The sequence below is a fragment of the Aythya fuligula genome, chromosome Z (genome assembly GCF_009819795.1).
Source record: "Aythya fuligula isolate bAytFul2 chromosome Z, bAytFul2.pri, whole genome shotgun sequence".
Lineage (NCBI taxonomy): Eukaryota > Metazoa > Chordata > Aves > Anseriformes > Anatidae > Aythya > Aythya fuligula.
The window spans coordinates 35,023,243-35,047,208 of record NC_045593.1 but is presented as its reverse complement, the minus strand read 5'-3'; the positions used below and the strand labels follow the sequence as shown (position 1 = coordinate 35,047,208).

The 23,966-nt window shown below is 38.5% G+C and overlaps 1 protein-coding gene across 2 annotated transcripts in view; it reads left to right on the top strand.

Moving 5' to 3' along the window:
- Positions 1-23,966, top strand: part of TTC39B (tetratricopeptide repeat domain 39B) — a 54,126-nt gene that overhangs the window by 7,669 nt on the left and 22,491 nt on the right. Inside the window, exons 1-5 of one of the 2 annotated variants that reach the window (XM_032205764.1) lie at positions 2,546-2,855; positions 17,852-17,956; positions 20,567-20,698; positions 21,660-21,736; positions 22,973-23,040. In XM_032205764.1, the coding sequence (XP_032061655.1) occupies positions 2,710-2,855; positions 17,852-17,956; positions 20,567-20,698; positions 21,660-21,736; positions 22,973-23,040 (528 nt within the window). In that variant the 5' untranslated portion in view covers positions 2,546-2,709. Of the gene's footprint in view, positions 1-2,545; positions 2,856-17,851; positions 17,957-20,566; positions 20,699-21,659; positions 21,737-22,972; positions 23,041-23,966 lie in introns of those variants that run through there. The other variant, XM_032205765.1, reaches the window with a different exon arrangement.

Sequence of the window (23,966 nt, the reverse complement as noted above, 5' to 3'; positions counted from 1 at the left end):
TTTTGAATCATGAGTATTTTGAATAAGGAAATGAAAAAGTGAGCTCTGACTCGTAAACAGATGAAAAAATAAAAACTTGTAGGTTATAACTTCTTCAAATATTGAGAAGGATGATCCTTCTTAGGAAATGGGAACTGAAAACCAGTTCTGCCACATGCTTTATTTTAAACTATTAAAAACCGCTCTCTGATCTTTAATACTGTCTCTCTTCTTTTGACAGATAATTGAAAACTGTCTTGGAAAATTTTGGGAAACAGTTGTGAAGGTGGCTTGTGTGAGCAGCTCGTGTGTGTCTGTGCTTTTTTTGTTAGGTAATCTCAGGAAAACATTTTTTTTTGACATCTGCAGGTGGAAGGCTCATTTTTATCAGTTAAAGGAAGTTGCTGCATTTTTGTGGAAATTGGCTCCTGTCTCTCTCAGCTTTTACAGGGAGGTGTTTTCTGAGGTCTCAAACATGGCCTAAATTTAAGACAGGACATGGTTTGTGTTTTGTGTGAACTGGGTAGGTTTTTATGCGGCTACTCAACGTTGATTCAAGACTGTCTTGTCTCTAGCGTGCAGTCAAGGTGAGAGAATTCCTGTCATGTCCTCTCTCCCTGCCTCAAATAATGGTAATGGAATTACTGACAGTACACATAAATGCTATTTCCAAGTTGTGTGGTGGAGAGCTCAGAGATCCTTGGTCTTTAATGCTATCAGGAACAACTTCAGGGAGAAACATCCTGATTTCAAGGTTGCTGTTGTCAGTAAGTTGTATTAGTCAAGGCAGCTGTCAGTTTCATCTCTGCCTTGCAAACCCTGGAGTAGCACATGTATGTACGAGTGGTTGTGTCTGTTTTGGTGCAGCCCAATGAACAGTTTGACATCTTTAGGATACTGTTGTTATGCAGGGAAGCAGTATTTGAACTCTATAAATGGTTTCAATCTTATACTTCAAACTTTTGGAAATTTGACTTATTTTAAGAAATGGGGTTTACATGGAAGTTTTAGGTGTGAAAGTGCTTAATCAGCCACAGCATGTAAGATTACTCCAGTTTAATTTGTGTTTACTTCAGAAACGAAACACCACATTCCCTCTGCTGTTGCTTTGTGTGGCTAGGGAGAACAGAGGACTGTTGTTGCATCGTGTCATTCAGATTTGTAGAACAGAAGAGATGTGAAACTGGGCTGGCAACAGAGTTGTATTTGGTTGGAGAACCTGACCTGCTAAGTGAAACAGTTCAATTAGCACACGGTTACGCTGTGGGTTAGTTAGGCAGGCAATGGCATGTTGCGACCGTCTGGGTGTTTTAGGGTAGCTTGATGGTGAGCTTGTGGAATTGCTCATAACTGTGGTGGGATCAGGTGATCAGAAGAAATTACAAACTAGCCATTGCTGGCTTGGAAGTTAATGTCAGGGTGGTATGTATTAAAACAATTTCTATTTTTTTCACCGTGGATGCTTGGCATGAGTGGCTTCATTCACTACCTATGCTTCACTGAGCCAAAACTCCTGTTTTTTCTTTTTTCTTCTGGTTGAGAAAGCCCTATTACTTACACATATTACTAAAGTCCTTTGTGTTGTCTGATGTTTCTTCCTGTTCACAGTCCTTGGTTGCCTCCAGTGTTTTAGGAAATACTGTGCACCTCTATGTCTGTGATGCATATATATATTTGTGTGCCAATATTTGTGTGATGCAAAATGCATTACTTTTTGTATTTTGAAAAGTAAATTGTTTAAGTAGATAGCCTTGAAGTATGACTTACTTAACACCCGTCTGAAATGGTAAACTTTAGTGAATGCAAACCTATGGTTTCCTGCACTATTTTACAGGCTTTTCCTGATGATTTTTTTTTTGTGATTTAAGCTCAATTTGTGATTGTAGACATAATTATGAACACATACCCTTAGCCTAGGTGTTCTAGCATTAAAGAACAATTTTATAAGGTAACAACAGAGGACATAGTTTAATTTGCTGCTGCTTAGCTCCCATGTGCTGAGCTTTCCCTTTCTCTCTTATGTGGAGAGATTAGACCAAGGGGATGAAACTATTCCTGTTGCAGCTGTTTTGCTTCTGACTCTTACTTTCTCCCATTGGTACTAATGTTCATGAATATAACCAATTCATGTTAACTGCCTCTCTGTGCTATTTTATTTTGCTCACAAGATTTTAAGTAAAAAAACAAACAAACAAACAAAAAAAAAACACACTTGAATTTACAGGGAGAAAGTGCCAAAGGGTTAATAAAAACCATGCTCATTTGCTTGAGGACTACATAAATATGAAAATCAAACACAAGACAGTTACTTTTCTTCAGTGCTGTTTGCTATCAATTCCTATGTGTTTGTTCTATTTTTGCTGTGGTTGCATTAGTATACTTGTCTGTTTCTGTCTGACTTAAAAGAAAAGATGGTATAATTATTCAGGGAATGCTGTGGCAACTCCCTTTTTGTCTTTAAATATAAATCACTTTGCGTTCCTCCTGTCTCCATTTTCTCCTTGCAGTTAGGAGTGATGGATTAGAATTAGGCTGCAGCACAGATTGGGAAAATCTCCCAGCATCCTCTTCCTGCAGAGGCATCAGCTTCCAGCGTTGACTGTAGCTGCTGCCACTCTGACATTTCTTTTAAATTCAGCAATGGAGAGTGCCTGCGATGCCGGCTGCTGGCTTGTGAACTTTTATTCTCTTATTCTTTTTGCTTGATAACTCATTAATGAAACCTCATGGATGCTGAAGAGTGAAATAGTCTGTTTTCTCTGTATGCTTTTCTCCTGTCTTTTTGTTGTGCGGTGGAAAAAGAAGAGTGAAAGAAGAAGCAATTATTTTTGTATAAGGAATATATTTACTTACCTGAAGTTAACCAAATTAACCCTGTGAGTACATTATCTCTGCCTATTAGTCCCTGAAACTGTGATTGTGTTAGACAGATTTATGGAGTTTTATCTGTGAAAATGTACTTTAGCAGGTATGCTGAACATTTAATAAAAAACATTTTGTAGTTCAGATGAAGTTCTCTGGAGAGGAGGGAAAAAATTGTATTTGGAACGGATTTAAGAACTAATTGTTTCTCCTCTGCACTTTGCTGTGGTGAACAATGCTTCTAGCAAGCAGCAGCATCTATGCTGATGTCAGTGCTTAATCAGCTAGGATGCTGTAGGTTGTAGAACACCGCAAGGTATGTGTTTTGGATGCTGTTTTTTAATATGTGGTAATTTAAGGATAGTATCTGACTTGTAATCATTTCCTGCATTTATAATACACCTACCAAGAGAAGAAGATATACTCTAATTAACCATTTGAGGTTACATGATTTTTTGACTTTAATGTAATGCAGCTCTGTGCTTTTAAAGTACAAAATGCTAAGTATAATGCAGTGAGTTTTGAGAGATTTTTAGCAATTTAAGGTCTCCAAATTCAGCTATAAGTTCACTGTGTGATAAATTCCAATAAATTATTGTGAAGTTAGGTAGAACACTCTTATTGGTAGAACTACTCAGTCCTAATTTTCTGTTTTGGATCAGAGCCAATATTTGTGTGACGCAGTGCAAGTCCCATAAACATCTGGCCTGATCTGGTGTCCTACTTGCTGAATGATTTATTTCTTGTCCTTTCCATAGCAAGATAAGTGGAATTTTTATTCATTTTGTGTAAAACTGCCAGTAAGCTGTGGTTATTACTTATATATGCTAGCTCAGTTCAGGAGGATCTTTTTCAACGTAATTCCTTGTCAGTGTGTCCTATGCCCTACACCTTATGAGAAACGTTAAACAATCAGAAATTTGGAATACAAACAAAAAATAATTTTATTTCTATATACATGTTGTATGTTAAGTTTCGACTGTATTGTTCTCTAGCACATTCAGATGCTCATTTTTATAATCAGCATAGCCTATATTGACCTCAGATGGAGTAATTCATAAAAGCTGTTAGTCTGATATGGGGTTTTCAAACATTGGAAATTCTCAGTTTACCTGCAAAGATTGCATATTAAAATATACATCTGAAAATACTGTGGAATCACTGAATTCTTTTAATAAATCTGATAACAATTAACATTTAATAGTGGTATATATTTCCCATAGTGTCCAACAGAACAGCGTAAAGCAAATTTTTTTAAACTGCAGACCATCATGGTGCCTTTTTTTTTTTCTTTCCCCTTAGTCAAACTGTGGTCACTTTTAAATACCTATGATCTAACTGTTTTACTCATGGCGTTTAGGATTACATGTTTTTCAAGGCTGTGTCAAAGTCATGCTATAGGGGCTTGATTTGCTTGACTAGGATTATTTCACAGTCATTCTCTTGATAAATTGTATGTGCATATTCAGATAGGTAGAAGCTCAGGTAGTTGCAGTGTGCCTTGTTCTCACAATATGGCTGATGCAAATTTTCCGTAATAAATCTTGCGTACTGTGCATGTGCAGTACCATTTGCAGTTGAACTTGAACAAGTAAAGAACTTGAAGTAAGATAAAGCTGCTGATGTTCATTTTCTTTTTAAATTGTAAAAACACCTGAAAATAATTTGATTATTGGGATACCAAATTTGATTAATGATGAATCTAAATACGACCTTCTAATTTTCTTAAAAAAAAAAAAAGTGACTACAACAGTAGCCTTTTTTTTTTTTTTTTTTTTTTTTTTTTTTTTTCAGAAGGGTGGACTGGTGGCATTGGCAGTGAGTGGTGGATGCTGATCAGCCAATAAGATGAGTTTAGTGTTGGCCCTTTTATTTTCTATGCTATTTGAGACTTAGGGGGATGAAAAATTTTACCTCAGTTTTCTTTGTGCTGACCCAGTTTTGTTGCATCTGTAGAGCATACGTGAGGACAGAGCAATTGGTATTTTTTGTGCTGTACAGATGCAGTATCAGTCTAGATATTTATTATTAATGCGGTGTTTCTGATATGAAACACCATCAGATAACCTTTTATCTGCCTCCCCCACCCCTTCAAGTTGTGGAGGTAAAATAGAGCAAATATTTGCATGCAAAATCTTTTTGACAGCTTTATTGCGCTCCGTTACCAGGTTCTCATGAAGCAGTGCTGTACACAGAATTCCTAGGTTGGAAGAGACCTCAAGATCATCGAGTCCACTGTAGGCACTGAGTTGTTTTTTTTTTAACTACAACAAACACAGTTCTAGTCATATCCCAAAATATTTGCATTGTTTCAATGCGAATAGTAAACATCACACCTACACATCGCATGTTTTCCATATTTTTGCTGTAAGAAAATGACAATTCCTTAATTGTTTTCAGTGAATGCCCAAACCTGGCTGCGAGATGGCCTCATGCTCATTGTCCTTCTCCCTGCCTCTCTTCAAAGAGCTGCAAAATTTTTTTGATTGAATACTAATTTTAACCTATTATTCATCTATTACTATTGAGAAGGTTAAATAGCAGCATGGTACCTGAGATTCTGGGGGGGGTGGAGGTGGGGATCACTGAAGACATGATGTACATATAAAGCAGGGGACAATTCTGAAGTATTAGATCTTCAAGGTAGCATTAATATCCTGTTGAAAATTTTAGTAGAGTTGCTTACAATTTTCAGAGAAGAAAAGGGAAAAAAGCCTCCTAGTTTAGTAAACCTCTAGTCCTCAGTTAAACAACTGTTGTTTCTTTTGGAAAAGTCACAAGAGCAGCACCTGCTTTTTCAAATCTGACAAGACTCAGCTGAAGAATGTAAAGCAAAGGCACATTAATGGTCTTCTGAAAGGTGGTGGTCTGACACCTAAAATGTGATGTCAGATGAGAATTATGAGAAGGAATTTTTATTTGACATTTTTTGTTTTATTTGAATGTTTGAACACACTTGATTCGTAAGACAATATTAAAAATATTTCTACCGATGTGAACAGTAGTAATTCCTAAAATAAAGCAGTGTTCTCCTGTAGCATGTATCTAATTTTAGCTTTCCAGAACTTTGTAGAACTTCCTCTTTTAAGAACTTCCTCTTTTAAAAAGGAATAGAGGGTGAACACCCTCTTAAAATGCTGTCACTTCACCCTAACTTTTGGTCTTCTCTGGCTTCCGTCTATCTCATTGTTTGATCATATGTATCTGATAAGTTGTGAAGTTTAATGAAAACTATTTTTTTTTTTTACATAGCTCTCATTTGTACGAATTCTCCAGTGTCTAAATAAAGCAATTTAGTGAAACTGCAGCTTTGCTTGCAAGAATACTCTTCTGGATCCCTTTTCTCTCCCTAAGTCCCGTTTTCACAAAAAGTTGAACTCTACTGAACTTTTTTTGAAACTGATGAGTTTTAAATGCTTCAGGAGAGGTATGTTTGAGAGAAGTCATTTGAACTCATTTGTTTCCTAGTCCCTTCACCAGCTTTGCTACTCTTCTCTGAATGTGTTCCAGCAACTCTGCCCCCTTCTTGTAGTGAGGGTCTCAAAACTGAGACCAGTATTTGAGGTCTGGACTTACCAATGCCAAGGAGACAGTCACTTTCCTTGTCATGCTAGCCCCACTGTCTCTGATGCTCTCATTTCTGCCGGTTGTTGACCAACACCCCCAGGTCCTTTGCTGCCAGGCAAAATTTCTCCTAACCAATGATCTAAATCTCCCTTCCTGTAGTTAAAAAACATTCCCCCTTTGTCCTGTTGTTAACTGATTGAGGAAGAGTCGCTCTCCATCTTTTTTTTTTTTTTTAAGTCCCCTTTAAGTACTGGAAGGTTGCAATGGGGTCCCTCTGAAACCTTCTGTTCTGTAGACTGAACATCCACATCCTTCTTGTGCTGGGGACCCCAGACCTGGACACAGCACTACATGAGGGGCCTCACAAGGGCAGAGCAGAGGGGGACAATCACCTCCCTCCCCTGCTGACCATTCCTCTGCTGATTCAGCCCAGGACACAGTTGACCTTCTGGGCTGCAAGCATGCACTGCTGGTTCATGTCGAGCCTTTCATCCACCAGAATCCCCCAGGCCCCTCTCAGTGAGCTCTTCTCCCAGTCTGTGCTCATGTCTGGGATTGCCCCAACCCAGGTGCAGCACCTTGCATTTGGACTTGTTGAACCTCATGTGGTTCATTCACATGGGCCCACTTCTCTGGCCTGTCCAGGTGCTGGCATCTCTTCTTTCTGTTGTACAACTGCACCACTCAGCTTGGTGTCATCTGTAAATTTGCTGAGTGTGCACTCGATTCCACTGTCTGTCACTGATGAAGATACTAAACAGTACTGGTCTCAGGACAGACCCCTGAGGTACGTTACTGTCCTCCACTTATACACATAGAGCCACTCTCTGGGTGCAATCATCCAGCCATTTCTTTATCCACTGAATGGTACGCTCTTCAAATCCACATCTCTTCAATGTGGAGACCAGGATGTCACATGGGACTGTGTCAAACACCTTACAGAAGTCCAAGTAGATGACATTGGTTGGTCTTCCCTTGTCAACTGATGCAGCCACTCCATCATAGAGGGCCACCAGATTGGTCAAGCGCAATTTGCCCTTGGTGAAGCCATCTTTGGCTGTCTTGGATCACCTCTTTGTCTTGCATGTGCCTTGACATTGCTTCCAGGAGGATCTGTTCCTTGATCTTGCCAGACACAGAGCTGAGGGTCACCGATCTGTAGTTCCCCAGGTCCTCCTTCCTACTTTTCAAAAATGGGAGTGATGTTTCCCTTTTTTCAGTCACCAGGGACTTCCTCTGACTGCCAGGCCTTTTCAAGTATGATGAAAAGAGGTGACTACATCAGCCAGTTCCCTCAGGATCCTGGGGTGCATGTCATCAGGCCCCATAGACTTGTACCTGTTCAATTTCATCAGGTGGTCTCAAACCTGCTCTTCTCTTACAGTGGGTGGGACTTTGCTCCCCCAGTCTCCATCTATGGGTTCAGGGAAACAAAAGACTTGGGAAGTCTGACTGGCAGTGAAAACTGAGGTGAAGAAGCTGTTGAGTACCTCAGCCTTCTCCATGTCCGTCGTTACCAGTTCATCCTTCTCATCCATCAGAGGGGCTACGCTTTCCTTGGACTTTCTTTTCTGAGTAACTTATCTATATAATCCCTTCCTGTTCTTTGCATCCCTTGCCAAGCTCAATTCCATCCATGCCTTGGCTTTCCTGATCCCATCTCTGCAAATCTGGACTGCATCCCTGTACTCTTCCCAGGCCACATGTCCCTGCTTCTGGTGCCTGCAAATTTCCTTCTTGTGCCTCAGTTTGACCAGCAGGTCCTTCCTCAGCTATCCTGGTTGTCTGCCCTCCCTGCCCACTTTTTTACGCAAGGGGATGGAGAGTTCTTGTGCTCTAAGGAAAGCATCTTCAAAGAGCTGCCAGCTCTTCTTGGCTCCGTTGTCTCTAAGGACAGTGTTCCGGGGATCTCATCCACTAGGTCTTTGAATAGCCTGAAGTTTGCTCTTCAGAAGTTCAGGGTTCTAACTTTGCTCATTGCCAGGCTCATACTCCTTGAGATCACAAACTCAATCAGGGCATGGTTACTGCAGCCCAGACTGCCTCCAGTCTTCACCTCTTTAATGAGCTCTTCTGTGTTGTTGAGCACCAGGACCAGTAATGTTTCTTCTCTTGTTGGTTTGTCTAATACCTGGACTTGGAAGTTATCCTCAAAGTACTCTAGGAATCTCCTAGATTGCTTACAGCAGGCTGTTCAGTATTCCCAACAGACATCTGGGGTTAGTGTGTTTGTCCTGTGTGCATTGTGTGGTCTTTTTTTTTTTATTTGTGTTCGTTTCAGAAAACCATGCGTTGTAGAATAGATCACAGTATAGTAAGCGTTCAGAGTAATTCGTCTGTTCGTTGGCTAAAACAGCACTGGGTAGTTTTGCTGCCAGTGGGGTTTCCTTAAATGAATGTTTAGCATACAGACTACAAGCATGCGTTGGTGAAGTTCTGAAACAGCGAATACACTACGCCTTCAAAGAAATTACTTTATCAAGTCTGTCTTGCATCAGAATGAAATGTTTGTGAATGTTTCCCATAAGCTGATAACATTTCCATTGAATATATAAACTGCAGACATTTTATGTATGCAAAATTCATGCTTCTCATAAAAAGGATGTGTGCAGAATGAATGTAGCATTTGCTGTGGAGATAAACTCAATAGTGGATTTATTTTATGGGCTAGAAAAGAAGTTTGTGTCCTTGCTATACTGGTCAGATAGTTGCAGTTTGCAGAATTTTTATATTAGTAGTGATAATAGCCTAGGATAGGAAGTGACTTATGTTAATTGGAACTCATTTCAAGTATCTAACCTTTTTCTGGTGTGTGATTGTAAGTGGCATGCCATTTGGATTTTAGAGGAAATCTTAAAACAGTTTTCAATAAGCTTTTTGTTTACTGTAAAAAGAACTGTTCTTCATATGGTCTTACATCCTTCCTTGCTGATTTTTTAAAATAACACATTGGGTTAAGAGTCCTTCTTGTTTGTGAATTGGAAGTGATTGACAACTTAATAATGTTCAGATCTCTTACAATGTAAATGATTTAAGCTACTTCCATTTGTTAGCTGTGAGAAACATTTAAGTGTGAGAAAGCTTACACAATTTGATTCTACGTTCGTGCATTGTTCTCCAAATGTGAATAACGCCTAGCATATGTAGAAAGAGAAAATTCAGCTGTATGGAGGTTTGCCTGATAAACCTTGCTTTTTCACATGCCGAAAGAGGTTTACCAACACTAGCAAAGTTTGTGGTGGTGAAGGGTGTGTGTGGTTACTTATAGAGGAATAAGTAGTTCTCAGTGAGGGAGTTGCATGCTCTTAATATGCTCAAGCGCGATGCACAAAAGATTCTTTGAAGTACAGGTTTGTTGTTGTTTTTTTTGTTTGTTTTTTTTTTGTTTTTAAAAAGAATCCCACACTTAGGAGTGTTTAGGAGTACTCTCTTGGAATAAGAAAAAAAATCGAACATAACTAGAAAGCTTTGCTTTTGCTTTCATTACAAGAAAGCTAGTCTTTGCTTTTATGAACATTTTCTAATGTTCACAGTATGTGAATCTCAACTGTACTTACCAAGGAGACTTCAAACCTTCAACTACACTTAACAGAACAATCTGTGACATAAAACATACACCTAACACAATGTCTTTTTTAAAGAAGACAAGGTAAATGCCCAAACTCTTCTGTAGGCAGTGAGATAATTTTATGATAGCCTTCATTTGAGAGATTTGTAAGTGTCAGTAAATAACATTTGCGTATTAGGAAATTACCCAAACTAGATTTTGGTACACCAAACTAGAAGAGCAGAGTATTACTATTGGCTCATATATAAGTGATGAATGAGAGGGATAAGGTGAAACAGGTTTTTCTTCTCAGTCGCTCTCTTAATAGTGAGGTCAACTGTGTTTTCAAAATGTGAAGGAAAATAACTCGAGAAAGATCTTCAGATCACAAAGCCAATAACTGAGGTATTGGAATGCTTCTTCAGATATAATAGACACATACACATAGAATACACACAGAGTTGAAGGGGTTGGAAGAGACCTCAAAAGATCATCGGCTCCAACTCCCCTGTCAAAGCAGGTTCCTTAGAGCAGGTTCCTTAGAGCAGGCTGCCCAGGTAGGCATCCAGATGGGCCTTGAATATCTCCAGGGAAGGAGACTCCACAACTTCCCTGGGCAGCCTGTTCCAGTGCTCCGTCACCCTCACCGTGAAGAAGTTCTTTCGCATGTTGGTGTGGAACTTCCTGTGCTCCATCTCGTGGCCATTACTCCTTGTCCTGTCCCCGCAAACCACTGAAAAGAGGTTGGCCAAATCCCTCTGTCCCCCACCCCTCAGATATTTATATACACTGAGGAGATCCCCTCTCAGTCTTCTCTTCTCCAGGCTGAACAGACCCAGGTCTCTCAGCCTTTCCTCATAGGGAAGATGCTCCAGGCCCTGTATCATCTTTGTGGCCCTCCGCTGGACTCTTTCCAGGAGATCCCTGTCTTTCTTGTACCGGGGAGCCCAGAACTGGACACAGTACTCCAGGTGAGGCCTGACTAGGGCAGAGTAGAGAGGGAGGATCACCTCCCTTGACCTGCTGGCCACGCTTCTTTTAATGCACGCCAGGATCCCATTGGCCCTCTTGGCCACCAGGGCACAGTGCTGGCTCATGGTCAACCTGTCATCCACCAGGACCCCCAGGTCCTTCTCCTCAGAGCTCCTCTCCAGCAGGTCGTCCCCCAGCCTGTACTGATATAGATGTGGTTGTTCCTTCCCAGGTGCAGGACTCTACACTTGCTCTTACTAAACCTCATCTGATTTCTTATCGCCCATCTCTCCAGCCGGTCCAGGTCTCGCTGAATGGCAGCACAGCCTTCTGGCGTGTCAGCCACTCCTCCCAGCTTTGTGTCATCGGCGTACTTGCTGAGGGCACACACTATTCCCTCATCAAGGTTGTCAATGAAGATGTTGAACAAGACCAGACCCAGCACTGACCCCTGGGGAACACTGCTAGTCACAGGTCTCCAGCCGGACTCTGCACTGCTGATCACCACCCTCTGGTGGTGATCCATACATCCATACATAGATGTATGTTACTGTCAATGTGAAAGCAGTTACCACAGGAGATTGGAAATCTTTATAGTTGCTAGCTGCATCCATGAAACAAAGGCCAAATGCATTCTTGTAATTCGCTGCTGATCTGAGGCATAGCTCAGAATTAAAAATGTGTCAAAGAGGATGCCAGGGACAGAAAGCCTTCCTGCTGCAATTACACAAAGTACCAGGGTCATTTGAGTTAAATAAGTGATGGGTTGATGTGGCAGTTTTAAAGTGTTTTGGATCCCTGCTAAATAGTAAAACCAGCGGAGACCATCAGGAATGTTCTGGAGTGTTAGTACATAAAATAAAGAAGTTAATTGAGAGGAACTTAAAAAAAACATGGAGTCCAACTGCCTGACTGCTTCAGGGCTCTCCAAAAGCCAAAGCATGTTACTGAGGGCATTGTCCAAACGCCTCGTGAACACTGAGAGGCACAGGGCACCAACCACCCGGCTAGGAAGCCTGTCCCAGTGCCTGACCACCCTCACGGCACAGAAATGTTTCCTAACGCCCAGCCTGGCCCTCCCCTGGCACAGCTCTGTGCCGTGCCCATGTGCCCTGCCATCGGTGACCAGGAGCAGAGACTGGCACCTTCCTGCACAGGCCTGCACACAATAGTCAAGGCGAGGCCACACCAATGCTAAATCACCTCTGTGCTGTGTTAATGCACCCCAAAATACAGCTTTCCCTCCTGACTGCTGGGGCCTACAGCTGGCTCATGTTGAATCTGCTGTTCACCAGCATCCCCAGGTCTCTTTCTGCAGGGGTGCTCTCCATCCAATGGTCTCCAAAACTGTGCCTGTGAACAGCATTACTCCATACCAGGTGCTGTACCTGATGTATACCCTTGTTGAATTTCATGCCTTTGATGATTGCTCAATGCTGCAATGCATATCTTGATGCCTCTGCAAGGCCTTTTGTCCTTGCTGTGAGTCATCATCAGCTCCCAGTTAAATATCATCAGCAAACTTGCTAAGGATGCACTCCAACCCTATATTCAGATCACTGAACAAAACTGGCTGTAGATGTGAGTCCTGAGGAACAAGAATTGAGCCTTGGGGAACACACGTGAGATGTGAACATGAAATGATGATTTTATCGTCTCTCCATGAACTGTGACATTTGATGCTGTAGTGGCAGTACAGCTTTTGATCTTGTCTCAGAGAAGTTCTTCCAGGGAGACAGTGGATTCCAACACCCCGAGACTGGAAGGCTTGAGTTTACTTTATTAAGTATGTATGGTAGTGCACACCAGCACAGAAATCTGTACCTCATGGAGGAAGCTCTGTGCAGTAATCCTGTGCAGGTGGGAGGGGAAGAGGGATCCTATCAGCTAAAGGTGATAAAGGTCAGAATCATCACTGATCTTGGACATTACAGAGGATGGATACATTTAAAGTAAAGCGGTGTTCAAAAAGACCGTGAGCTTGCTAGCCAAGAAAATGGAACAATTGAACAGATTCAAGTGAGGCTCATCTGCAATTTACCATTAAGAAATCATGTCCTGAGGCAGGAATGATGGCAATCAGTGGATTATCAGTGTAGGATTTTTTTTTTTTTTTTAGAAAAGTAATTTATTTGAGATCTTTGAAAATAGCTAGCTATTTTCATTTGCTGGAAAGATAGAGCAAATAGAATGTGTAGTCTAAGCAGGCATGTACTGAATGAAATTAGTTTCCTAAAAAAACATGTGTGAAGCATGAACACAGAAGCATTGGTACACAGTGGTAGTAATGGTTAGTTACTGAGGGACTAACTTTTTTCCTTCCTCATATATCAGAAACAAAACTGAGCCTATTAATGTAGGCAAGTAAAAGTGAATTTTTGACAGCGATCTATTTACAGATGCTATTGGAATTAGCTGATAAAATTGAGTATTTTGCAAAACTTTCATTATGAATTACTCTTATATTTCTTGCTGCTATTCTTTTGAGACCATGATGTTTAAGACTTTTAACGAAGACATGTAAACACATGTACATTTATTACCCATACAAATACTTTAATTTAGACAAATTTATTCATATATTAATACGCAGTCTAGATACAGTAAAATATATTTTCTTTGCTTATATTTAGTAAATTAAAATGTTTATCAAGAAAATATTGATTAACAAGGATGGGATCACACACATACTTATTTCTGATGATTTTTGTTAATGGGAAACATTTATCCAGTTGAACAAATTTAAACGAAGTTTAAAGTCCACTGTTTTGCCAAATAGGCAGGGTGCTTCATAGCCTAGATTCAGTGGTTTTCTCCAGCCAGAATCTAGAAAGAATTTTATTTCAGCAGTATGAACAGTTATTAAGATCTCAGGCCTTGGCAGGTTCCCAAACTAAGTACTCAAATGGGTTATTTTTTCGGGATTTAGAAGCTACAGTATGCAAAAATACAAAACAAGTTTGTGGTTGGCTTTGATACTTTTTTTTTTTCTTAAACTAAAGATACAGAAAGTGTGAATGTGTGAAGAGAGAAATACTCTGTATGTCTCCCATAAAGGTTTCTTGGTCTGTGGGATGAATTTTTTTTTTCCTTCAGGAATGATTGTGGAAAGTGTCTTCAGTATAAGAATTGTAAGGCAAAGAAATTTACATTTAAGATTTTGTATTTGATGTTCTAACTCTTCACAGATTTTTTTTTTCAAATTTAGATCTGAGAAGTCAAATCTTCTGTTAATATCAGTGCAAGTAGCCTCACAAAGATAAAAAAGTGTGTGTGCACTGAAACTTTGAGAAGAAAGTTCTTAAGCCTTGTGTGACCAATAGTAAATTGCTGTTTCCCAATTAAACACAAACAAACAAACAAACCTGAATGCTTAATATACCACTTTCCGTTTTCCCCTAGTCAAGGAGGAGCTGGTAGGAAGGATTAATCAGGGTGTTAAAGACTTAGAGGAGAGAGTCCGAAATCAAAGAGATTAAGCAAACCTTATTAAAAGGTGAAAACAGAAATTGTACGTGATCCTGTTGAAGTCATAAAGAAAATGGTGTCTAGTTTTGTAGCCATCTTGCAATAATGCTACTATGTTGGCTTCCCCCACCCTCCCACCCCACCATTTTTCATGGAGAGGTGAGATTCAGAGATTTGTATGTATATATGTATATATGTAGCAGAGGGGGAACCGAAAAATAAATGTATGGATTTACTCAAATACACTCCTATCATTGAGTAGCCTTTATTATCACCAGTCCAGTGAAGATAATTCATACAAACTTGTATACTGAAAGATTTAGGACTTGGAAAATGAAGAAGAAAGAAGTCAAAACAACCATCATTTTTTTTTTTACAGTACATTTGCAACACTTCAATTGAAGTAGTCCCAAGGCTATGGTTTATTATAAAACCAAAGAATTTACATGAAAATGCATACTGTAAACTTTCTGAATAAAGATAAAATATCATAATACACTCCTGTAATTAATGTAACTAACATGTAAAAAATGAATGTCTAGGTAAAAGATTGGGTACAGTTAGCCAGCATAGTATGAATTGTGAATTGTACCCTTATATTCTGTATTTGTATTGTATCTTATATGCATCTTCATATGTATATGTATCTTTATATCTTATATGAAGAGCAGCATGTGAACAACAACAAAATGCTGACTCTTTTTCATCTGCATTTTGTTATTATTACTTATGTATTTTTATGTAGACCTAAATAAAGTTTCCATGCAACAACTTCCCTGAGTTTTTTTGTTTTTTTTTTTTTTAAATAGAAGGCAAGTTAGATGTCTAGCTTGAAGATAGCTAAGTAAGAGAACATAAATGAATACAGGCAACAGGACACTGGGTCGTGTAGGCTAGAGATAAAAAGAACACATATGAACTAGATTTGCTTGCCATATGTTACTAATAAGTACTGGTTAATAAAGACTTCAGTTACCTGTACCTATACAGCAGGGCAGTCGTGAGCCACATTACAGTCCTTGTTCCCCAGGCTTCGGACAGGATACTGGGTGAAATCTGGGAGTCTGATCCTCTGGCAGAGAATCTTAAGCACCTGGGGAAGGAGAAAGCTTCTGTGCTGATAAGACTCTTGTTCTGTTTGCCTGGATCCCCAGCATGCCCCAAGGAGAATATCTGTACAGGAAGTTCAGTAAAGCTCAACCAGACAAAGAGCAGTGAAAAGACTGGAACATGAGGAGTTTGCTGAAGTCTAGACTTTGCTGTCTGGTACAGGTAGCAAACTAAGAGTTACAAAAATACATCTCGACAATCAGTATTATATTTTGTGTCCTTTTGTCAGGACTTCTGTAGCTTAACTATGTTATGCCTTCTTTCATAAAGCAGACCTGCTGGAAAGTTGTAGTGTTGTCAGAAGGTACTAGGAATATCAGAATCAGTGAGACATCTAATAAGTACTGTAAATTTTCAGGTGAGGAGAAGCCTCTAGATGACCAGCAATAGAGTGCAAGGACTGATAACATATCACAACCATAGGTATCCCCAAAACCAAGCTGTCATGCATAAACAAAGACTGTCAAGCAAATAGAAACTTTGCCTTTGATAAGCTTTCTACTGGGCCTTAATTTTGTGAAATTATTCTTGAAATAATTGCATTAGGAAGCGAGTTAGAGCCAGGATATAAAGAGGACCTGTACCTTTATCTCATCACTTAAATAAAAAAGGGCCTTTGAGGGTCATGAAACCGTATGTTCTTAGACAAATGGTTAAAGTGGTATTAGTTCATCAAGGCCTTGTTACTTGCTTTGACTGTTCTGTAATATTTTGTTAATTTACAGGATTTATAAAAGACAAAAAGTAAAATAAACTGTAAAATTATTAAAATATTTGAACAAGGGCTACTTTTCCTGTGTTGACAAAAGCTACTGTAAAATCACAGTAGTATGTGATCGTGTATATGTGATCTGTATTGTCAGTGGGCCAAAACCTTCTGTATTATTTCCTTAGGGATTGCTTCAATATTATAATCAGCAGAGCACCATCAAAAAAGAACAACAAAAAATCTGTCCCTAAATAATAACTAGTATGCTTTTTTGGCCAAACTATACCATGGCTCAAGGCCCAGGATGTGTGGCACTTTTTTGTTTGTTTTTAAACAGTATCTTCAAGACAGATTGGGAAGGAAGTGATCTGTTGGGCAATTCACAACTTTGCAATTCACTGTTACGAAGTGCAAAATTTGCCTCTTGGTAGGCTCAATAATACGTCTTTAGTAGTTTCAAAGTACTCAGTTACAGATCTTATATCTCTACAGAAGGATTAATTTTTCAAGTACTACTCTAAAAAAAGAGCAGAAAGCTGAACAAGTGTTTTTGGAGGTCATTTAGTCTTAAGGTAATTTTCTGCCCCTGACGGAATACAAAAAGCATAACTAATAATTTAAAGCTTTTTTTTTTTTTTTTTTTTTTGGTGATGCAGAGTGCTAGAGGGGAGAGGAGTTTGATTATTCTATGTGAAAACCTGTCCAATCATATTCTGATATCCCCCTTTCCCCCCTTTTTTTTTTCATGTGTGTGTTTTACATTAAGATTTAGAACAGATGCATTCACTGTTGTTTGTCTTTCATAAATTCCTCCTTCAGGATTCTTCTCTTCTGGTCAGCACTTAAATATTCATCTCATTGACATGATCTGTTGCTTACCACTGCTTAACCTTTCTTGAATAAAGCCCATTATAGTGCCTAAACCTGTTGTTTTAAAGCTGTAGACAGATTGTCTTTCCCAGATCCAGCTGTGCTGATTAAAGGCTATGTAGCTGCTAGCTGTTCTTTACTACCAAGAATGCCCAGTGTGTTACCTGTTCCACTCGTGGAGCAATTTGTGAGTGCTCCCAATGTCAGACAAAACTGGCTGAGGTAACACTTGTTAGATGCTTTGCTCTTAAGCAAGTGCAAGTGACTTTGCTTGAAGTGAATCAGGAAGAACAAAAGCTTTTTGCGTGGTTGCAAGCTTCTGACAGGTCTAGTTTTGGGCATAGCTGTTTACAGAGTGAATGTCTGTTTACTAGCTTTCTCGAACAAGAGTATTACTGTGTCATCTCTCTCCAGACTTAGATCTGAATACAAAATCTGACATTACATTTGTGTTAATACTGACCCATGAGAGCTTAGGCACAATAACTTGTGTATTTGTTGTACAAGTAGTAGTAAAAATGACTCCATTGCGTATTGACTGGTAAACAGAGGATGACAAAGCCATAAACATCACTTTAGTAAGAAAAGAGAGTATTCCTATGTAGCATGGGTGAAGTGATAAGAATCTGACTTGGTTTTGTAAGGTCAGATTTTAAAAATGAACAATAAAATTGCTATGTAAGACCCATGGAGTTATATAAGAAAAATATTTATAAATATATAAAATACATTTACAGTTTGACTAAGTTAACATTCTTTTTTTTTAGGGCATCCAAAATGGATCTCAAGACTGCTCTGGAAGAATGTTCAATGGCACTGAATTTATTTCTAAACAATAAGTTCTCTGAAGCCCTGGAATTACTTCGCCCATGGTGAGATCATGTTATTTGCTTACGTTACTGTAAACAGATAGTGTGAAATGTGATAAGTGGTAGCTGAAGATTAATTTATAGCTCTGAAAATAATAGCTTTCATTTATTCCCTCATGTCCAAAAACATTTCTCAATATTCTGGGCCTTTAGCAGTGCACATATTTCTCCTTAATTCCATCACAGACCTGTTAATGAAGCACTTAATTGGTTTGTTATAGTTTATCATTCAAGTTGTCTTTTCTAGTGCATAATGAAAAAATGGAAGAACAGGACCTTATCCAATATATCTTTGATCAGAGAATTTGTGCAAAGGAGCTGCTTTTTGAGCAGATTAGTAAAGCTAATTAGGAAAACTCTAAATTCTCTTTCAAATGCTTTTAAAATTACATCTGTGTGACAGTAGTGTTTACTTTTAAATCAAACCTTTCAATTTAATGACTGTCTTTCTGCCCTGTTGCATTTGGTCAGTATAACTAAGTCTTCATAAATTGAAGGACACAGTTATGTAGCATGTTCTAGAGAGTGTGTGTACTTTTCCTTTCATACTATCACTGTAATAAGAACAGTGCTGATAAACCTGGAAATAAACAGTATCAATGGTTTATCTGCTTGCTCTGTTTGTTCTGACTTTCAAGTTTTTGAAAGCACTCTCTTACCACTTCACTGAGATAAAATACAGATGGGGCAGATCCCTTAGTAGTAGTGCTGAAGCCTATAACAAACAGTACAAACTAATTTGTTCTGGAAGGTGTTGCTAATAGTCACGCCAAATCATCTGCTGGGACTCTTTCCATATCTGCATCCATTACAAGTGTAGGTAGCTAGAGGATACTGAAAGGTTGTTTGGGTGAAGGTAGATGACCTGTGACTGTGGGGAAAAGAAATACAGGCAGCAGGGATCAGATGCAAATTCATGGTCCTTTTCCTGTCTGCCTCCTGAAGAAGATGCATGTTGTGGGTATTTCAGTGAGGGGGTTCTGTAGCACATGTAGGTAGTGGCATAAAGTTCTTGCTCTATTGTTTGGTAATAGTAAGATGGGGTAAAAATGATGTATTGATGATTTTAAGAAGGTAGACTACAAAATTACATGTAGTAGAGCAACATTTTGAGAACTCCCAGCTGCGCATCTGTATGCAAAAACTTTATTTTGGGGTATTATCACAAAATACTTAGTACCACATGCAAGGTTTGTGCTTGTGTGTATTAATAAATGCACACACATATATTTCCAAAATTTTAATATGTATATATATTTCCTTATATATATTATTTTGCCTTATGAAATAAAAAAAACATGTAATTCATACCCCATTTTATACTGCAGTTTTTTACAGATAGTGAAGTGTTTGTTTTAGTTGATGTATTCTATGAAGAAAAATACTATAAACTCCATGGTTTCAGTACTTTGAGTCCCTGGCAGCTAATAGACTCTGAGCCTCTTATACAGCGTATTCAGCTAATCTGCAAAGGAGGACTTAGCCCAGCAAAGAAACAGAAAGCCACCTTTCAAAAAGTAAAAGCCCAATTGTTTTACAGAAAAATTGCCTTTTAATGAAAGTTAGACTTGAGTCTTTAAAATACCTAAATAAAAATAAGCGAAAGAGTTGACATCTTTAAAAAATAAACATTCCAAGGATCTGTCTTCCTTTCATCTGCTGAAGTTTTCTGTCTTCAAAACTGTGCTTGTGGTGTGGCTCGTTGATTGAAAAAACATGTTGAGGAAACTGGAGAGGATCTAGCAAAGGGCTAGCAGGATAGCTAGAAAACTAATACATATGACTCCTGAGATTGCAAGCTGAGCTTGTTTCAGTTCGTCAAAAAAGACTTAGGGGATTAATCTAATAGTGGTTTGTAGCTATTGAGGGGAAGTTGCAAAGATAGAGATGGTCTTATCCATAGTGGCAGATGGTAAAACAAGAGGCGGTTACCATAAGTTGAAGCTTAGGAGGTTCAAACTGGTCATTAGGAAAAAGTACATTGAATGACTAGTAGAGTACCAGAGGAGTGGGCAGACTTCATTTTCCTGAAGCTTTCAAAACCCAGCTGGTACCAAAACCCAGCTGGTACCCAGGTTTCACTCCAGTTTCCCCTTTCCAATAGTTGCTTTGATGGTGTGAGAATTTTTTTTAGATGTTGTGAAAGCCAGGCTGATTCAATGTAGCCTTTTATGCAGGACTGAGCACATGGGTACTGGCCTTTCACAGATGCAGATCGTTGTATCTCTGGATCAGTTAGTAATTTTATAAGGATGTCCCTACCTCTTATGTTAAGTGAAAGCAGAGCTGAAAGAGTATTTATGTCAAGGCTTAATTAGCTAAATTAAACAGATATGCCAGTGGACTATAAATGGGTGTATAATTAAGTGCAAATGTTTGTGTAACCCAGTTTGTATATTTTCTGGGACTTGCTGCAAATCCCTTGTGGAGGTGGACAAGTAGCACTGTGGGGAAAATACTGATTGTATTTACTAGGTTATGTCCCTAACTCTATTTTCTTGCTGTATTCTTCTGTCCTTACACAAACTCATGTAGGTGTCTCAGACAGCATTTAATTTTGTCTTTTAATTTAAATTTTGGTTAAAATGCACAAGACTTGTATGTTTGCCATAGGTCTAAAGATAGTATGTACCATGCCCTTGGATACAGCACTATTTTAGTTATGCAAGCGGCTATGACCTTTGAACAACAGGATATACAAATGGGAATTTCTACAATGAAAGAAGCTTTGCAAACCTGCCAAAGGTAAACTTGAGAAATTTACATTTTTGAGGTACTTCTTTTTGAGGTTCCTCATTTATGATTACTTTTTTTTGCTATGCATCATGTTAAATTGTAATGTCGTAATTTCATTGATGGAGCCCTGCCCTTTTCAGTATGCAGAAGAGAGTAAACAGATGATAAGCAAATGTTTAATATTTGTAATGAATTACTTTCTGGCATGTAAAATGCATTCCTTTTCTAAATGTAGAGTTGTGTATTCGGCTTCTGCATAAGGCTGAGGTGTTTGTAAATAGCAGTGAATATGTTTTTATAATGGCATACCTTAAGATAAACCATCACCTTGTAATATGAATAATTGAGATTTGTTAAAACTAAGATGTGTGACTGATACGGGATGTCCAGTGCAAAATTCCATGTCTGACATAAATACATCAATATTTTATGACTTTTTATGTTCTCATTTTTGTTGAAAACATAGCTCCTTGGTTTTCATTGTAATTCTGAGACCAGGTTTGAGAACAAATGGAAGAATAACTTGACTTCAAATTTTTATTGTGGCTTGCCCAGCATCATAAAGAACTCTGCAGCAGTTTTGTTAATGTGTGTGACTTTTTCTCAAAAGTCTTGTTTTAAAAGCTAGAGGTCCAATGAGAAACTGTTTAGCATGTGATTCATTCCCCAGCAGTGTTCTTGCATGTGAGCTGAGTTAGGTGGGAACCCCATGGCTGGAACCGGGGAATGGTATGCTCTTGTATACTTAGCATAGATTAAATGCATACTTGAAAGGTAGTTTAAGGTTGCATAGGCTTCTGGGCCTGTCAGCGGCCACGATTAGACTAAAAAAATCATAGCTATTGACCTTCCTAAGAATGTCTACAATTTGTGGTTGGAAATAGTTAAGAATTATAAATTAGTTCAAGTTCTTGTTGAAATGTCACTTATGCTACATGGGTTTCTTTTCTTCCATGTATGACTGATTCAGATTCAGGAAAAGAAACACAGTGGTAGAGTCCTTGTCCAATCTAGTTTCTAAACAGTCAGTGGATCAGTTGAGTGAAGGTAAGTGGTTTATAATACAATTAAAATAACAAAATGAAAAAAGCTCAAGAACACCCAGCCAACGCACACTAATATGCTTAACTCTTTAATTTGACTTTAGTGTCTTACAGTTAAAACAAGAAGCAACCCCCTCCCCCCCTCAAAACCCTGCATGTTCCATCTTCAAATATTGTGGAGTCCTTTGGGAGCAATGTTGATTAGTGTGGACCAATCACTTATGTGTCCTTTTCAATGCATAGTTTCATGAAATGGTGTATACAGGCTTATTTGTTAGACTGAGCATGCATGATGAAGTAAGAGAGCAATGTGTTTGACAACCAGTTACAGGACTGAGGAGAGTTTTGTTTTTGTTTTTTTTTTTTTAGCTTAAGACAATTGCCAAAAGGTCTAAGAATCATTGGTGCTGTGGAATAAGTCCTTATCCTTAGTTGTATTTGAATCTGAATATATTAACAAGTTTTGTGCTTGTCTGTTTTGCCTTAAGGTGTTTTGGGAAATGGTATCAGTACATTGTTCATGGCTCTGAAAATGCTGATCTACTATTTCCGATTCAGGCAGAATCAAGTATGCATTTTTTTCTAACCTGACACAAAAGAACCCTCTTTAATACTGGACACATCAAACTCACCATGTGTGCATTGTACATACAGCAGCCTTATGCATGTGGCTGGTCTTGCAGCATGCAGTTACTCTCACTGCAGAGTAACTTGTGTCATGTGTGTTAAGTCAAATGGTCTTTAGTGGTGCATGAGGACAGAAAGTCTGCCTGGGCCTTTCAGATTGCTTAGCATGACTCAGTAAAAACATGTTCGTAACATTCTACTGGACTTAGGAAACAGCTGAGCTGTTGTGAATGTTACTGTTCATCTGTAGAAGTTTTCTAAGATAGTGTTTGAGGAACTGGTTGCTTTAGGCTCAGTTTTAAACGTAGTGTCAATGCAAAGTGCAGGAAATCATCCATCAGAATGGTAAGTGGCTTTTGCGTAAGGCTGAAGACAGCTCTGGCAAGATCAAGGGTTTTGTCTGAGGAGAGGTGAAACAGAAAACTATTTTTAGCTAGCTTCTCAATTACTAGTTCTGATGGGATCTGTTTGTTACTGCTGCTATCCAGCAGTTATCAAAAGAGCAACAGCAGAATCCTACTTTTTTTCTTGGCAGCATTTTATTAGTTCCATTGAGCTTGAGAATATTAACAACAGCAATGTTGACAGTAGATAACTTTTCTTTCTTGTATAGAGGAAATGCATGCTGAAATCTGCTATGCTGAATGTTTACTGCAGAAAGCAGCTCTCACCTTTGTACAGGTAAAATCAACTGTTAATTTTGTATCTTTGTGTAACAGTTTAATGGAAGGATGTTCATGCTTTTAGAACATCATCCCCACAATAGATATGTTGTTTAAAAACCAAACTTCTTCCTTTTTGAATGAATATTACTTCATGACAGTGATTGAAAGTACAGCAAATGCTATGCTATCCAGCAAAACTCTTGCTTTTTGTTTTGTTTCTTTGAATAACCAAAGATGTTATTGTTACCCAGGAATGAAAAACTGAAGGTATCATACAGATGGTAGATTTAAATTAATGGCATCACTTCTAGAATAGTCTAGGACTTCAAAAAGACATTCAAATACGAGGAAATGTATGACAAAATGTCATTTTAAAATGCAGTTGTTTTTTTTTTTTTTTCTTCATTTCACAAAAATAATAGAATGTTTCCAACTTACAATATTATACCTGATATGTGCTTGTCTTTAATTTAGTACCACTCTCTCTGCCCCTTTGAAATATCGTCATGAACAATATAGTAATGAATTATTATAAAACGGGCATGCCTTAGCATTGCTGAGGTAATCTTACGGTTCACATAAGGGTGTGCATTTTGCTGCTGTCTTACGCTTCTTGTTTAGCTTGTGTTTGAGAGACTTAATGTTAGTGATCTAAAAATTGGTTAGAAAACAGTTGTTGTTTCCTCATACTTTCATTGCTTGTGTGTTGTTGTTCAACAAATGTTTAATTAACGTATTTTAGATAATTCCTTCAGATATAAGTTATGAAGAAGAAGTAAAGCACAGAGACATATTAAGATCAGATGGGCCTAAAAGGTTAATTTGGCTCAGCTTTATAAACCACTTAATACAATACTTAGGCCAGAAGTGTCAGGAAATGTTAGTGGAATGCCAGTCTTATAACTGCCTTTCTCTTTTCCTAATAAAACAAGAGCAAACCAC